The sequence below is a fragment of the Rutilus rutilus genome (assembly GCF_951802725.1).
Source record: "Rutilus rutilus genome assembly, chromosome: 19".
Taxonomy (NCBI): domain Eukaryota; kingdom Metazoa; phylum Chordata; class Actinopteri; order Cypriniformes; family Leuciscidae; genus Rutilus; species Rutilus rutilus.
The window spans coordinates 21,337,627-21,355,273 of record NC_140232.1 but is presented as its reverse complement, the minus strand read 5'-3'; the positions used below and the strand labels follow the sequence as shown (position 1 = coordinate 21,355,273).

Genomic DNA, 17,647 nt, shown 5'->3' with positions numbered 1-17,647 from the left:
TCATGGGAATCTCGCGAGATTTTAGATCAAACAAATCGGGCTCTTTTGACTAAAATGTTCAGCCATACAAGTCAACATGCAGAGGTAAATTATAAAGTTTCTGCATACTTAACTGTAAGGTCAGATCTATCATCTCACATTGTGTCATAAACGAATAAGCAAACGTACCAAAATACAGAGTTTAAAACGCTACAGGTGAGTAACAGTTTCATGCAGCGTCAGGAAGCGACCAACTGCAGACATGCTAATCGGCCCCTGGCTGGAGAAGTCCGTCAAAGGATCAGCTGTTATTATTTCAGAGAGTTTTTGTAATGGATTCATCGTCACGCCTAATACAGATACCAAGATACATTTAAACGTATTATTTTTGTGGCCTGTCAACATTTTGACATTAATTCTGCTTTAAATTACATTGTTAGATTTAAAAATTGAAATTCCCTTTCTTTTTTTATTTATAAAAATACAGATTCAGATTGATTTAGTGCAAGCAAACATATTTGCCATGGATTATTTATCTTTTTTAAATAAGGTTTTCATGTAGGCTACAAAGCCCATTATCAGGAGACACATTTAGGTGATGTTTTGTTCTTACATTTTCATTTCATAGCTACACAAAACTATTTTGCGAGGAGAGGAGCAGCCAACTCTGCAGAGATGTGAAGACTGTTGTTCCTTGTACCACTGCCCTTTCTGTGTGCCTGAGATGTTCAAACCCACCATCAAAAGCAAATGTTTGAAACATTTACAGGGTCACAGAAGAAGAGCAATACGACACAAAGGCTAGTACTAAAAAATATGTGTGAGAAATTACATGCATATTGAATATTGGTTACCTGAAAGTGTGTCAGGTAGTGAAGTCACAAGAATAAATTATTATTCTTTGTCTTACCATAATGGGTCTATAATAGAGGACCCCTTTCCTTTTTATTCCCTTCCAGAATTCTTCATTTTCAAATGTCATTTAAAGTGCCGAACTGGTCCACACTTTCACTGTGTCAGCTGCACATCCACTTTTATGAGGAAGGATGGTTTTCTAAAACACCTGGCAATGTGTGACAACAAAAAACCCAAGATAACAGTTGTGGAGTTGAAATCAGAGAAGAATTCACCTGCACCAGATCTTCATCTAACTGCATCTGAGTCTGGCAGCACTGCGGAGATGCCTGTCAGTGATGGACACAAGAGCCGAATCTCTGAGGATGCTCAGAAAATCAGACGAAGAAAAGCAAACTTTGAACAATACTTGTTCCCTAAAATGGTACGTTTCTTTTACTTTTGTTTAGTCACCATATTCACATATTAGCATTTTTGTTACACGGAGACGGTAACTGTATCGTTTTAAGAACTTGCAACTAGAAACCCGTTTTCAAAAGTTCGCTTTTTCAGGCCCCCAAAACTCTGTTGTCGTGTAAACGAATGGCCAAAATGCATAAAAGTTTTCCATTTTTAGTTGAAAACGTTGTCGTGTAAATGGTCCCTAAGACTAATGCACTGAAAATATTCATTTAGATGAATCATCATAAATAGATAGCAGAAAAATCATGGGCTTTGTTGTGTCAAAATTTATGAAGCTGTGGAATTTTATATAAACATACTAAACACTTTTCGTCCTGTGCGTTTGCAGGCTGTAAGTGAGGACACATCGGGCCCGGGGCCCACTGATTCAGAGATGGCAGACCAAGGGTCCACAGGTGATGAGTCTCATCAAACAGAAAACATTCTGCAGAATACAATGTGCTGGTCTTGACCTCCCATTTCCAGTGTGACAAAGGAACGAAGTGATATCAGGCACAGTTTTAAACATATTTGTTATTTGATCATAGTGCCAAAATAAAGACACAAAGCATTAAAAATGCTAAATAAGTAAGGCAAGGCTCCACTTGCTGAATTAAACAAGATGATAAGGGCATATGACAACAATATAGGACTGAAACATTTATCTTGCATGCTGTTTAACATACATTTTTAAAAACTATTCAGCGAACACTGCAGTATGTGATACAATGTGGAATGATAGTAGTCAGGAGTAAAAGCAGTGCAGTGCCATTCCTAGCTTCCTACTTCCGCTCAATTTCAGTTCGCTTCTGTACTCAGTCTGAGATAGCGACCTATCTCCCAGTTTTCCAATCAACGAACAGAGGGCGGGCTGAGAGCCGTGACGTAGACGCTGATTGTACCGTGGATGCGTAGATTTACTTCACATAATCTGCAAAAGTCGTTCACAGCCATGTTCACTCCGGTATTTCGCTTGATGGTTTTGTTTTCGCATCATACATGTGTTTACAGTGGAAGTTCGATGCGGCTGAGCCTGCGCATAACACACGTCATAACCAAATGTTACGGGTAACCAATGATTTTAAACTTCAGACAAGCGATTATGAAGGCACAAAAAGTTAAGAATAAAAAAATGTGCACGGAATAAATACTGCAATGTTCCATAAATTGACCATTTTGATTGCATGGTGATCTTTGTCAGTGTGGCTAGCCAAAAAACAAAATTATGAAATCCAGTGTGTAATGTATGAGTCTCATATATTAACATGCTCTGATCAGAGACCTTCATATTTTTACTCTCTTTAATCTCAGGTGAAGGCAGGATTATGGAGGAGCAAGTGAGAACAGATGAGCCATCTAAATCCCCAGTGGATGAAGGAGATCCTTTAGTGCTAAATCTCTCTGTAGTGGATCACAATGGCCCAGAAACCACTGTCTCAAATTCTGCTGCCAATCCTCATCCTTTAGAGGCTGATCTCGCCATAAAGACTTTGGTAAATGAGATGTTCACTGGGCACACACCTGTGGAAAGCACCATCCCACAAAGATCCAAATCCGACGCACAAGATCTGTGTCCTTTCTGCGGTTTAATGCTGCACAGGAAGAATCTGCAGGTGCATTTAAGAAGGAAGCACCCAGATCAGGTTTTAAACCAGGAGAAACCTGCCTCTGCTCAGGTGAAAAACCCAAAACAGCAGAGACTCCCTTTGCGAAAACAACAGAAGGTGAGAGGAGAAATTCATCCTTTGCAATTGCCATTGTGCTTCTTTTTTTCTTTCTTTTTTTACTCTTTAGAGCAGAGTTTCCCAAACTGGGGTTTATGAATTCCTTGGGGATTTGTGATGAAAAGCTAATAATTAATGGTCAATTCAAATAAATAATTTAAAAATAAAAAAACACTTACTTAAAGTAAATATTTGATTTGTTTAACTGCATGTCATGTGACCGTTTACTGACATCAGAGAACTGTGAATATGCACAGGCCTAAGGGGTTCTTCTGAACAAAAAAGTTGGGGAATCCCTGCTTTAGAGTAAAGGGACAGGTCACCTAATTATTCTCCCTCATTTTTGTCAAAATTTCTCCTTTTGTGTTTTCCAAATGAAAGTTATACAAGTTTTCAATGACATAACAGTGATAACAGATTTTCATTTCTGGGTGAACTATCCTACAGTGGCCCAGTAGTGCACAACACAACGAAATGTTAACACAACGAACCACCACAACACAACAGAAATGCTCCCACGTGCGTGCGTATATTTTTATGAACAATATTTTTGTTATGGGACAACTATACAAAACAACTATGGACCAGTACATAGGAGGGTCTGTCTGCATCCTGCAAGACAACGCCAGATACGTCCATTACTAGAAACACCTACTATCACCCATGCAAGTTATACAGTAGGTGGCGGTAATACTCCTAAGGAGTGAACGGCCATTAAACATGAAGAAGACGAAGAAGAAACGCCTACTAGCAACAACAACATTCCCACGGCCGCTCCAACGATAGACGCGCGAATTCTATGTCGTCAAGATGGTTCAATGTCGAGATGAGAAAGTAAGTATGAGTTGTTGTTCATACAGTGATATGGCATGTGGAATTTTAGTTTAACTAACGTTATGTGTGTGAACTGCAGCACAAATAGGTTGGGAAATGAACGGATGTTTTAAATGTCAACTATGTCTCCCTTCAATTTAAGTGTGTTTGACATGGTATAACTGTAAATAGTCTTCAGTTTCCTTTTTTCCCCGGTTTGTGTCCAGAGTCAGACGTGTCTTAATACCTATGTTCATTAGTATTGACACCCTATCTTCACACATACACGTTTTGTAAATTAAATGTTTGTATTTTTGGTTGTGACAATTATAAGTAATGTGGACTATTAAGGAGTTCCAGTAAATATTTTATTTACTTCTAGTTTCATGTTACCATTCTGAATGAGGGAAGTTCTCCGGGACCTATTTCACTTGCTGAAAATGAGTACAAATGCCTGTTTTGTAAAAAGACTGGAGAGTATCCTGCTCTGGTGGCACATGTACAGACCCACGAGAGGTCTGTTGTCAAGCATGGAGGTATGTTTTAGAGTAATGCTGTGAAATGTTATAAAAACAGACAAAATCATGTTGTCTCTCTGAAATGATTGTCAGCATGTAAAATTATGCATATGCATTCATAAAAGTATTTTGTGATATATTTCTCTCTTTTTTTTTTTACAGGGTATAAAATATATAAATGCCACCTGGGATGTATAGATAGTGGACACTATCACTGCTGCTACTGCCGTCAAAGTATAATTCGAAAAAACTTATTTATTAACCATGTGCAGAAGTGTGCATCAACCAAAGTCCACATTCCATCTACAGAACCTTCTAGAGAATGTTTAGAAACCTGTGCTTTAAAACCAATTAACTTTCCATCGTCCCACAGCATCTCAACAGTATCTGCCACATGTGATCCTATCCCCAAACCTTTAACCACTCCAGGTTTACCTCGAGCTTTGACTTCTCCACCAGTCGCAAGCACCTCTGGACCTTCCATTATATCTGCGCCATGCATGGTTGACCACAGTGCCTCAGAAACAGAAAAAATTTCCGGCACTCCACCTACACCAAGTTCCTTGACAGACTCGAAGACTGCTGTTTTACATCCTACAATTGTAATGCCCTCAGACATTCAAAATATTGTGTCTGCCAACCCAACTGAGTGCATCTCCTCCAGTAACAAAAAAATACCTAAGTGTAGGCCAAAGCGAACTATGTGCTGCTTTTGCAACAAGATTTTAAACAAAAAAAACATCAAAACTCACATTCAAAGACGTCATTCTTTGTCTACTCCAGATGTCAATATAAATCACCATCATCCGTCAACGTGCATTGACCGCACAAATGGAATTTCCGCTGTTGGAGGAACAGTCACTGGACCAGTAAGACCTGTACATGCTCAGAAATATACAAGGGGTCATCTCCATAAAGGGGCCTGTAAATTTGAAAAGGGCTGACGAGCATTGAGTTTTTACATAGGAGTGGATTAATGGGCCTATCCAGTGCATCTATCTTTGGTCATTAGTTTACGGTCTTAATCTCTACTGTACAGTCTTATTTCTACTGAAGATGAGACACCTCTCAATAAGGAAGGTCTTTCAGAGGTTATCAGAAATAAGTGGATTTCTGATCATTCGTCTAGCAAAAAAAACACAAAACCCCCCCCACATTTGGCACTGCCCATGTTAAAAAAATAGTAATCTATGTCCACACAAGTCCATTGCAATATGGCACTTGAACCAAACAAATCCTGAGCTTTTGAAAGAAAGTTCAGGCAATGATGTTGCATTTGACTCCTTTGCAGATATATCTTGTGAATGATAATAGTAGTAATGACAAAATGTGTCTATCCACCCAATGGAAAAGCACTGAGTGCAATGGTCTATTAGTTATTATTAATATTATTATTTAGAAAGCAAAAAAGATTCCAGCTATTCTGCTAAACAGACACACACAATTTTGAACAGTTTTTTACCTTACCAAATGTTTTTATGGACCCTTGAACTCTTCACATATTGAGTCAGCCAAGTCATTTCACGACACTGTTTCTTGGCCATATAAAGGATGCATTAAAGTTAAAATTTGGACTTCATAATAGAGGTAATGGTCTAACAAATTCCAAATTTCAAACAGCTTTTAACCAATCTTTTAATATTACACTAAATTTGTATATACCTATAAATTACTTGGCTATTTCAAATGCAATAAATGCATTTGAAGGGTTTATTTAAAAAAAAAAAAAAGTCAGTACACTATTTTTTAATTAAAAAAATTTAATTAGGATTTTGTTAGACCATTACCTCTAATATGAAGCCCTATGGCAAAGAAATGAGCGGGAGCATTTTTGTTGTGTTTTGGCTTGTTTCTGCGATTTCTGGTTTGATTCTGCATTAACTTATTTGTATATCTGAAATTCCTATTCATCTGGACCCACGGGGTCATAATATAATTTCAGATTAAAGATAAATAGCAACGTTGAAGTTTATGCAGCTTAAAAGAAAGGACAATGTCATAAAAAGGCATAGTTTGCGTGATTTTACATGCAGTAAAACCCAACACTTTGCTCGTAATACTATGGGTTATATTATTATTCTTAAACACAAGCAGTTCTTAAACACTGGCGCAGTCAAAATAAAGAGCATGGTGTCAAAAGTGTGATGAATAAACCGAACCACCCCTCATAGCCGCATAATGGATGCGTCCGCAGAGAAAGCCCTTTGACCGCTGCTGAAACATCGGCTCTCTTCGACACTCCAGCGACTTTCCCCGATCTCACTCTTCTGTCATGACAGTCCACTTTCACTCGACCGGCGCGGATCATTGTTGTTGACATGCGTGGCGGAGGAGTGTCTGTTGTTGTTTTAGCCAGATTTCGTTTACGCCTTTCTGGCCCATATCTATTGTAAGGTGCGAACGGAACCGGTGCTACTTTTTAACGTTATAGTAACGTCTATTTTATGAACATGTTTTATTATTGACAGAATAAACATTTTAATGAGCTTATCGGAAGCGTATCGTTATCATAGCGTTATACAGGTCAGTGAGATTTAAAAATAAAAAGTTATTTCATGGAGCAAGAAATAGTGCCTAAATGTGGGACCAGTAGCTGATTAAAAATTAGTTGCGTTACATGTAACACATTTTCAGTTTTGAATTCTGCTGTGCACTAGTATGTGACATATTATGTACTTAAGTGTATATACTGTATATAGTCAGTGGGCTCCAAAGTATTAAAAAAAATGGGTTATTAACAGAGGATGTTCCCACAAGTAAGGCTGGTTCGGGTTTGTTTACTCATGTTGTTTTCGGTTTATGTTGTTAACTGGTAATTATTATGTTTGTGGTTTCAGGTTGCAATGGAGAGCATGATCAGAGATGTGTTCAGACACTGTATCAGGTTTCCTGTGCCCATTTCGGCCTCTGTGGTCACTGAAGAGCTGGTGGACACTGCCACTGACAAGCGGTGCATTACTGTATTGGCCCGTGAGTTTAGTGGAGAGTTCTGTTGTGTAGTTTTATGGTGTATTTGCATAGTTTAGTGATATGAACACTTTATGGTGCTAGCTTTTCAACACTCTTTCTCTGTAGGATGGAGTCAGTGTGATTTGGAGAGAGGGGTGAAACTGCATTTCTCTCAAAGATGGACTCTACTGTGTAAACATGACACAATAGAGCACGTTCTGCCATCTGGAACAAGCTCACACATAGAAAAAGAGTAAGATATGTAAGATGTATATATGTGTGTGTGTATATATATATATATATATATATATATATATATTATGCAGATATTCATGTATCCTCAAGAAGTAAAAAGAAAGATAGTTTTGACTACAAGTAGACAGCACGCCCGTCATCAAAATTCATCTCTCACTCAGGTTGCTCAGCTGCCAGTCTCCTTCTGGGACTCTTCAAGCTGTCATCCGAGAGGAAGCAGAACATCAGTACCTGGAGGTAATGGCTGATATGTTTGAAATTTACATTTGAATGTGAGGAAAATATATACATTTTTGTTGTTTTTCTTGGTAGGTTTGGGGCCAAAATGGTCTGGAGAAAAGCTTGGACCTCATAGCTCTGAATAAGCATGGAAAAGTGTACGAAGATGGTAAGAAACACTTTTTGCTGTCCGTGTTACACACCAAGAGTCTCGAATCACTGGCCCGTGGGTCGAATATGCCTAATTGTGAACAAATGACTCTTGAGCTCGTTCTTTGGAGTGAATCAGGTGAATCATGTCTAAAATGAGGCTTTAAATCTAAAAACTGACTCACTCACTGGACCATAAGCCATTTTCAGTCATGTCTCAATTGGGATGAACCGAGAACCTTTATATGAGGTGCACTTCGTTTGTGAGAGTTATATCAGTCTACAACTGGCAAAACTTCTCTCTTTTGGGTTTTGTGACTGAATGGAATCTGGCCTATGGTACAATGATGTATAACTATTCGTTGATGTCTTGCTCTGGAGGCAGTCATATGCAAATGTATTTGCCAGTATGACATCACAGGTCACCCAATATCAGAACGAGCTGTTTTTGGAGCTTGATTAAATAAATGCTTTGTTTATAATGAGGAGGATGTTTTAAGCTATGAAACTTGCAGGATGTTTTAATAGTTCAAAGATCTTAGATGTCACAAGATTTCTCATGATTCTTTTAAAAATAGACATGTATATTGAGTGGTTCTGTAAATTGGATATGAATGATTCATTTTAGTAACCAGTAGGGAGCCTCTATTGATTTTTATGTACTCTGTCTGGAGCCCTGATCAGTGTGTAAGGATATTGGTCTGATTGTGTGTACTCTTTCTTTGTGCATCATTAGCTCAGTTTGCATGTTTGGCCTGGTCACCATGTGAGAAGAAGTTGCTGTATGTGGCTGAGAAGAAGAGGGTGGAGCCCTCAGCTCAATCATCATTTGCATCAGCCAGTGAGGATGGAGGGCTAGTGTTGCTTGAGGAACAGGTGAGATGTCTGTCTATCAAATCATCTCAACTGAGCTTATCCCGCATGTAGCTTTGTGCATTAACTGTTGTAACTAGATGTTAGAAGAAATGAATTTGAGGTTTTAAAAGGCTTGTGACATTTCTCAGGATAAGAACGTGTATATTGAAGACTGGGGTGAGGGGCTGGTGGGTAAAAGCTGTCCAGTCTTGTGTGTAGCTGATCTCCTTAAAGCTGCAGTCATTGTGTATGCTGGCATCCCTCCTAATATATCACCAGGACAGGTGAGACGGATAGATCTCACTATTCTTATTTACCCAATTTATAATCGTTATGTTATGCCATATTGACTTTAAATGGTAGATGTTATATCAGTAATCTCAAATTCAAGTGCTTTAAATAATAATTGAATTATTAAATACTCCTCCTTCTCTCTCAAGGCGCTGTGGGGGCCTAATGGAAGGGGTGTGGTGTTTGTGGGCCAATGGAATGAGCCATTCAGACTGGGACTGAAGTTCTGCTCCAATCGTAGGTGAGAGGTAGCCTGGCAAGCCAGACTTACATCAAGATGTTAGGTCTGGCAACTCACCATTGGCACGGCTCAATCCGAGGGGCGGGATAAACGGTTGTCTTTCAAAATCCCTCTGCACGCAATAGGATAGCGCTACAACCAATCAGAGCAACAAAGAAGGCTAATTGGTATATTAAACTTTTGCCGTATCCAGTCGGCAAAACTCCGCACACATCTTCCTTTTTTAAAAATGACTTAAGTGCCATTCTTTGCTCTTTTCTAAAGAAAAGCTTAACTCCAAGTCCTCCAGAGTCGCGGCCAAAACCGATTCGAAAGACCGCTGTTCGCCAGCAGCAGCAGCCATTCTTTGTTTTCAAGTAGCAGGGAACCGTCGCAACTCTGTCGTCATTATGTTAAGCCCACCCCACCTACTCTATACACAATGTGATTGGCCTGACCTGAGTTTGGTTTTTGCAGCTCGAAAGTCAACGGAGAGTTGCTAGACCACACTGGCTGCAAAATAAATTTTGCTGCCGCTAGGGTGCGTCTAGATTTCTAGGCTAGGTGAGAGGCGGAGTTAGAGAAAGCTTCAATCCCTTTAACAGCTAGTACTTTTTCTTAGAAATATTGATTCACTTATATTTCCATCCTCAAGTGCTACTATTTAATAAGATGTTTATCTCAGTTGGCTGACTTTGTGCCAAGATTTTAAAATACTATAATGTTTTAAAATGTTGCTGATTTTCTTTTTTTTTCCAGATCAGCTCTCTTCTACTTGAATATGAAAGGGAACTGTGGTGAGATTTTTATGTTATTTTTTCATAAAGGAGGGATTGTATGTATGCACTTTTATAACCTTTTTGTTCAATTTGACCTTTGACCTGGTCAGAGTGCTTGTCATCTGACAGCATGTCTGTGTCGAGCCCTCGGATGAGTCCAGACTCGTGTTGGATCGTCTACTTACAGGGCCAGGTCTTTGGACCACATCATCAGTGCCTGAGCATGATGTTGGTAAGAATGCAAATAATTGATTAACATATAATGTAATAATATTTCACTTAGGAATGTTTAGATGAAATGCCAAACTGGAGTATTTTGTTTAATATTTATTATACTATATACTCAACTGGTCAAAAGTTAGGGGCCAGTAAGAATTATTTTACTTCTTTTTTTTTTTTTAAGAAATGAAGACCTTTACACAGCAAGAATGCATTAAATTGATTAAAAGGGTCATTAAATGCTGCTCTATAAACGTTATTCTCATCAGAGAATCCTGAAAAAAAGTGCATCATGATTTCCAAAAAACCAGCAGAATGTTTTCAACATTGATAATAATATGAAATGTTACTTGAGCACCAAATCAGGATATTAGAATGATTTCTGAAATTAGAATGATGTGTCACTGAAGACTAATGACTGCTAAAAATTCAGCTTTGCTATCAAAGGAATATATTTCCATATTTTAAAATAGAAAACAATTCTTTTAAATTGTAACAGTATTTCACATTATTACCTATATTAGTTTTTTATTACTCTATATTCACTTTGATAAAATAAATACAAAATTGGTGAGCATAAGAGACGTTTCAAAAATCTTACCAGCCCCAAGCTTTTGAACCATAAAAAGCTCACACAAACTATGTGTGTGTATAAATTTAATATTATATTATACATATTATATTTATTATTATATTTATTAAACTATTTTCTGTGTCTTTGTCCATTTTAGTATGATATGAAGAACAGAAGCACTTCGGTTTTGGTAGATGTGGTCAGGAGAGCAGAAAAGGGTACTTGGATAAAAACACATGCACACATTGAAGAGTGAGGTCAAGTCAGTTTAATTTGTGTAGCACTTTTCACAAAGTTTTCTTTCCTCACAGGTCAGTTTGCTGGTATATACGAGTCGTTGCCATCTCAATGCTGGTCTGCAGACAGTGAGAGAATCTTCTTCAGCAGTGCCTGTGAAAACAATAAGGTTAACAAATACATAAATGTACAGGACAAAAAATACAGGTGCTTTACCAAAATAATAAAAAAGTGCAAACAAATGTTGGCACACTTTTAAATAGCTTGCATAGAAACCTGTGTGTGTCCCATGTCTCCACTATGTGGATTCTGAATTTCTAATTCCTAGTGTTAAGATTTTGTGATTTTTGCACCATCTGTTCTTTTAGGCAGTTTTCTCAGTCAACAGAACCACAGGAAGAGTCACACAAGTGTGCGGACTGGATGTGCTAAGACTAGGTAGTGTGAATATGGAGTGATGTCATGACTGCTTTGACTTCAGGCTGTTTGTTCTCTTTACTATCAGTGTCATTGCATTTGTGACTTTAATTAATTCTGTATTTTTGTGTTTGGTAGATGATTTCGGGAGTGTGCAGCTGTTGACAATACAAAAAGACCTGATGGTGATGAGCTGCTCGTCTCCAAATCAGCCACCCTGCCTGGTACAACCACACACACACACACACACACACACACGTGCACACACTTTACTAAAATAGTCATCTGTCACTGAGGATACTGCATGACATAGCTTTGTGTGTTTTCTGTAGAGAGTTGGCTTCCTCTCAACAGTTGATCAGGCTGAGGATTTGCAACTTTGTAATCTGGGTGGCGCAGATGTGTATGAGGAATTTTATTGGCAGCCCATGTTGATCACACCCCCTTCTCAAGAGGAGAACCATCAGTTCTGTGAGTAACATGGATCAATCATCAGATAGACCAGCCGCTACTAGCAATACTTCTTTGTGATTTTTCTCGTTCCTCCTCTCTGCCTTTATATAGCTGGACTGAATTTCGGAGCAATTTTGTTGAAGCCTTACAGTCCTCAAGAGAGAAGGAAAACTCCTCTAGTGGTGAATATACATGGTAAGGCTGGTACTTTTTTTTTTTTTATTATTCAAATGACCGTTTCTTCAAATGTCTAAGAGATGTTGCCACAGTTCTTCTGGATTTAGTCTGTCTCAGTTTTTTCTGTTTCTTGATGTAATCGATGATGGTGAGATCAGATCATATCGGCTGTTGTCAGACTCCTTGTGCATACAAAAATCTCACTGGATTATTACAATTGATGACAAAAGAAATATTGGATATGTAAACTGATATTTCCTACTAACACACTACAGTAAAAGATATAAATAACTGGCTTAAAACCATTTTTTGGGTGAAAATACTAATGTGCCTATTTTGTGCTTTGTTTGGAATACATAAATGAAAATGTAAATTGGACTTCAAAGTTTAGCGTTCATATAAACATAACTTTCAGAATCTGAAATTGGATTGAACTAATTCGGATTGATGAAAATTACTGCATGTAAACATACCTAAGATCCGTTTCCACCGAAATTACCCGGAACATTTTGTCCCAGGAACTTTTTTTCCCCCAGACCTGTTGCTGTCTGCGTTTCCACCGCATTCTAAAACTACCGTGAAGATTAGGCAAATAGTTCGGGGACGTGGAATTCATCCTCTGAATTTAAGCTTAATAAAGCCTGAACCCTGTCGTCGGTCCATCGGTTGTATTTTTTAAACTCCATTGTAATTTGAATAGCAAACAACTGTTAACACACGCACTGCAACAGATGGTGGTTAAAATAAAATGCTGCGTGAACTCAACCAATCAGCATGTTCAGCGCCCAAGTCCCACCACTGAAAGTTCCTGAACTTTGAAAAAGTACTACCCTTAAGAGCAGGGACTTTCGGAGTGGGAAATATTTACCCGGAACTTCATTTAGACCCTGGTTCCACCCCAAAGTCCCTAGTTCCTGGGGAAAGTTCCTGCGGTGGAAACGCAGCTCTAGTAAAGTATTTCTCTGTGCAGGTGGTCCTCATTCTCATTTCGCTGCTGACTGGAATGCCACAGCTGCTGCTTTAACCAAACTGGGCTTTGCTGTTCTTATGGGTGACTGTTCATATGTCATTCTTGTTTCTGTCAAAATATAAAAAATCGAAAATGAGCACTGACGTATTTTAACATTTTTTGTGTTAAAGTGAACTACAGGGGCTCCACTGGTTTCGGTCAAGATGGTATAGAGTCTCTGCTTGGAAATGTTGGCAGTCAGGACGTCAAAGATGTTCAGGTGTGTATATGCACAAATGTGACCCTGGACCACCAAAACCAGTCACATGGGCCACTTTTTTGGAAATTGAGCTTTATACATCATCTAAAAGCTGAATAAATAAGCTTTCCATTGATGCATGGTTTGTTTGGATATAACATATTTGACCGAGATAAAACTGTTTGAACATCTGGAATCTGAGAGTGCAAAAAATCGAAACATTGAGAAAATCACCTTTAAAGTTGTCCTTTTATGTTCGCGACTGTGCTGCATTCACTCACAAAAATAAATGTTTTATATATTAACGGTAGGAAATTTACAAAATATCTTCATGGAACATGATCTTTACTTAATATTCTAGCGATTTTTGGCATAAAAGAAAAATCTATAATTTTGACCCATACAATGTATTGTTGGCTTTTGCCACAAATATACCTGTGCTACTTATGACTGGTTTTGTGATCCAGGGTCACAAATAACATGTGCCTGTTAAAAAAAAAAAGTATTGCATTAGCTTGTTTGTCATTCTTTGTGTCCAGAGGGCAGTGTTGTGCGCTTTGCATAATGAGACTACTCTCGACCCTGATAGAGTGGCAGTGATGGGTGGCTCTCATGGTGGATTCCTGGCCTGCCACCTGGTCGGTCAGTATCCAGATTTCTACAGAGCATGTGCAGCACGAAACCCCGTCATCAATGCTGCCACGCTGCTCGGGACCAGTGATATCATAGACTGGTAATGTATCATGTTTACATTCGTTATTACTATGAAAATGGGCTGTGAAAATGTCTGAAAAACTACATTTGAATTTTATACTTAAATATTACTAATATTGAAATTTAAAAGGCATAATTTCACTTTTGGCTTGTCTCCTGAGGCCACAAGGGGGTGTAATGAGCTAAATATTAACTCTCCACATTATATTGGTTATTCAAAGCAATAAATTAAATTAACCTTTATAAATCAAATGTAATTTTGTAAATTGATTTAACAATTATGATTAAAACAGCATCATGTATATGTAACCCTTCCGGTTCTACTCGACCCGCTCTGAGCGGGATTCAAACCGGCATGAGAGGCGGGCGTGCTAACAAGGACGTCAGTCTCAGCCAGGGTAGTGAGGTTTACTTGCACAGCGCTTACTAGCTGGCCTCTGTTTACATATATGCATAGTTTAATACAAAGAATCAAAGCACTAATCACAGAGAGTGCTTTTTTCCTTAAAATGGAATAGAAAAAATCCCCACAAAGTCTCGAGACATGTTTTTTGAAAGATTAACTTATAAACCTCAACATTCCATTAAAATAAAGTAAATTTTGATTTGGGTCTTTAAAAGCATAGAATCAGTTTCTCTTCAAATCCAGGAAAAACACAGTTAAGCCTAATTTATTCCAGCACTAGAAGGAACCTCTGTGTATAATGCAGTAATGTAGTATTGCCTTAGTATTCTGAAATTATACTGTTAAATCTGTTGGATATTGATCAATATACTGCATTTCAGTTTTTACAGTGGTCGAAGGTAACTCTAATGGTGTTGTGTGCTTGAACTGTCCCTACAGGAGATATACCTCTGTTGGGCTTCAGTATGCTTTTGACCAGTTGCCCACATCACAGTCTCTCACTTCCATGCTGGAGAAGTCACCTATAATACACGCTGCACAGGTATACACTGACACACGCATGCATTCCTAAACTATCTAAATAGAGATTTTGCACAGACTTCTATTGGTTTTATGTACAGCTAGTTATGAATACTGAACCCTAAAACTTTCTGCGTGTTTACAGTCTATTTTTATTTTATACCTTTTTTTTATTATTATTATTATTATTTTTTTTTACAAATGAGGATAACCCTAAAAGGAGGTTTTTGGATTATTTCTTAGGTTTAGCACATTTCTGAGTACAAATTTGTCATCAAACTATGCACACTCACACACAGACAGGAAAAGTGATTAATTTTGGATAGAGAATTCCTTGTGTAGCATAATAAGCTTAATATGTAAATATTAAACCTTAATGTGGTCTGTGTATGTGTGTTTAGATCCGAGCTCCTGTTTTGTTAATGCTGGGTGGGAGAGACAGGAGAGTATCGCCTCACCAAGGTCTGGAGCTCTACAGAGCACTCAAGAGCAGGAATACACCTGTCAGGTACACACACACAAACAAACACCATCATTTAATATACAAACACACTGAATACTCATATTATTTGTCACTAATAGAGATAGACCAGGCTGATTTAAACAGCCAGTATTTGGCCATTAACATATTTTATTGTTTTGTCAAAATAGTTTATTCCTGTGATGGCAAAGCAAAATTTTCAGCATCATTACTCCAGTCTTCAGTGTCACATGATCCTTCAGAAACATTCTATGTTGATTTGGTGCTCAAGAAAGATTTTTTGTTATCAATGTTAATACTTTTTTCAGGATTTTTTGATGAATAGAAACATTTATTTGAAATAGAAATCTTTTGTAACATTTATAAATGTCTTTGCTGTCACTCTAAATCATTCTAAACGTAATAAAAGTATTTATTTATTTATTTAAAAAAAATCTCACTGACCCTTCAGCCTGCTCTTTCTTTATCACACACTCTCTCTCTTCTCTTTGTCTGTTTCTCAGGTTGTTGTGGTACAGTGATGAGGGTCACTCGCTGTCTAAAGTCAACACTCAGTCTGACTGCTTCCTCAACATCGCTCTGTGGTTTAAAGAACATTTAAACTGACACTTCTCAGAAGCTTTTTTTATTTCTGTCTGCACATTATTGTGACATTCTTGCCAAAACTGTTAACGTCTATGAATGCTGCACTGAAACTAAATGTACATGCAATGGAGGTCCTTGTCCATTAGGGGGCAGACCTGTCTATGTTAAATCAGCACTGCTAAAATAAGGGGTCAAATGCCAAAGCATGGAGTCTATAAGTTAAGAAATCTGAGCTCATGCACTGAGTTACTCAACTATTCTTTTTAGAATCAATTTCTAAACATCCAGACTCTTGTGAGATGTTTGCTCTTCATTCTGTTTTTAATGGAGAGTAACATGGCAATATATTTAGATCAAATCTGTTTGACTTTAAATACATAGACATGGTGATTGTTTGTAGATTTAAATTAGTTTGAATATTAAAAATAGTACATTTCGGACAGGAAGTACAAGAGAAAAACAAAAATCTATTTTCTAGTTTCAGAAATGTATCTGCAGAGATTCAAACATTCCATGTTTATAAACATGATACAAGAGAGAAATGTGTGTCATTTATTTTGGACAATGTACATGCACTTCATTCAGGTGTGCATGCTGGCTTTGGTGGCTGCCGTAACAGCTCACATATCTAAGACTCTTGTGTCTATTTCATTTACAGCCGCTTAAGAAAGATCCTTCCTTCAAAGATTTCTTTGTTTCATAGTTTTAGCAACATTCTTGTCCTTTGAACACTTAATCCTTAAATCCCCTTTGACAGATTCATTCAGCTCTTGTGTTTCTGCCGTGAACTCTGTTTTTAATGCTTTTTAAATTATTATTATTGGGTATTTTGGTTTGCCGTTTGTGGTATGTTGAGCACCAGCCAGGTTTATGTTACAGTGTTTTAAAAGGCCACTTGTAGCATGAGGATTTTCAATATGCTGGCAGTCTCAGGGGGAAGATTGCTTTATAACCTGTTAAGATTGCTTTGCTAATGACCCACAGAGAGACAGAAGTAGAACACAACAGGTCATCTGAGACCACTGCCACTGTGTGTGTGTGTGTGTAAGAGAGAAAGAGAAAGAAAGGTCTGTATTATTATTCACCCTTTGATCGGGTTTGGTGTAGGTGTCTGGGTCTTGGCAGGTCAAATATCATTAGGTCTTTTCTCTCTGTCTCAGTCTGCCTAGCTGCTGGAAGACATATAAGGAAGATTAAAGAGCAAGGCAGAATTTGAGAATAAACACAAACACCAAAAAAGCAGAAAATCATTGCCAGGGGGTGAAAAGCAGATGAGAAGCAGATTAGAGGAAGTAAGGAGAAAAATCTGAGTAGTTTTAAGGTCACACCGAGTAGAGGGAGACAGGGCTAAAAATGAGCCACTGCTTTGTTGGTACTTTCATGAGCTCTGCGTAAAGAAAACACAAAAAGTAGCTTTATCTGATGGCTCATGCATTTTTTCCCGAGAATCCTGGGAGTTGGGTCAGATCCAGTAGGCCTGGGGTATGTTGAATCAACAACCATAAATATAATGTAGACAGAATCAGTGATTTTGCACTGAATCGATCTAAGTTGTCAAAATACTATAGCATAAATTAAATCCTTAAATCAGATTTTGTTATACTTTGGT

General features: G+C 37.9%; 1 protein-coding gene across 5 annotated transcripts; it reads left to right on the top strand.

The window, feature by feature from the left end:
- The first annotated feature begins 8 nt into the window (after window positions 1–8).
- Window positions 9–16,799, top strand: LOC311279119 (acylamino-acid-releasing enzyme). 5 transcript variants are annotated; one of them, XR_014625524.1, is made up of 26 exons: window positions 9–84; window positions 608–779; window positions 939–1,258; window positions 1,625–1,691; window positions 2,587–2,999; window positions 7,168–7,300; window positions 7,406–7,532; window positions 7,696–7,771; window positions 7,847–7,922; window positions 8,640–8,779; window positions 8,908–9,042; window positions 9,199–9,290; window positions 10,029–10,066; window positions 10,159–10,280; window positions 10,999–11,059; window positions 11,153–11,247; window positions 11,447–11,516; window positions 11,634–11,719; window positions 11,828–11,966; window positions 12,060–12,143; window positions 13,096–13,176; window positions 13,266–13,354; window positions 13,923–14,066; window positions 14,892–14,994; window positions 15,374–15,480; window positions 15,957–16,577. XR_014625524.1 is itself a non-coding variant. In XM_084390394.1 (26 exons), the coding sequence occupies exons 1-26, from the start codon at window positions 55–57 to the stop codon at window positions 16,057–16,059; spliced, it is 3,153 nt and encodes a 1,050-aa protein (XP_084246520.1). In that variant the 5' UTR covers window positions 9–54; the 3' UTR covers window positions 16,060–16,578. The 5 variants fall into 5 exon arrangements, 3 of the variants coding, with proteins under 3 accessions (XP_084246520.1, XP_084246522.1, XP_084246521.1); XM_084390394.1 differs by having other exon boundaries at window positions 13,873–14,066; window positions 15,957–16,578; XM_084390396.1 differs by having other exon boundaries at window positions 14–195; window positions 13,873–14,066; window positions 15,957–16,578.
- The last annotated feature ends 848 nt before the right edge of the window (window positions 16,800–17,647 follow it).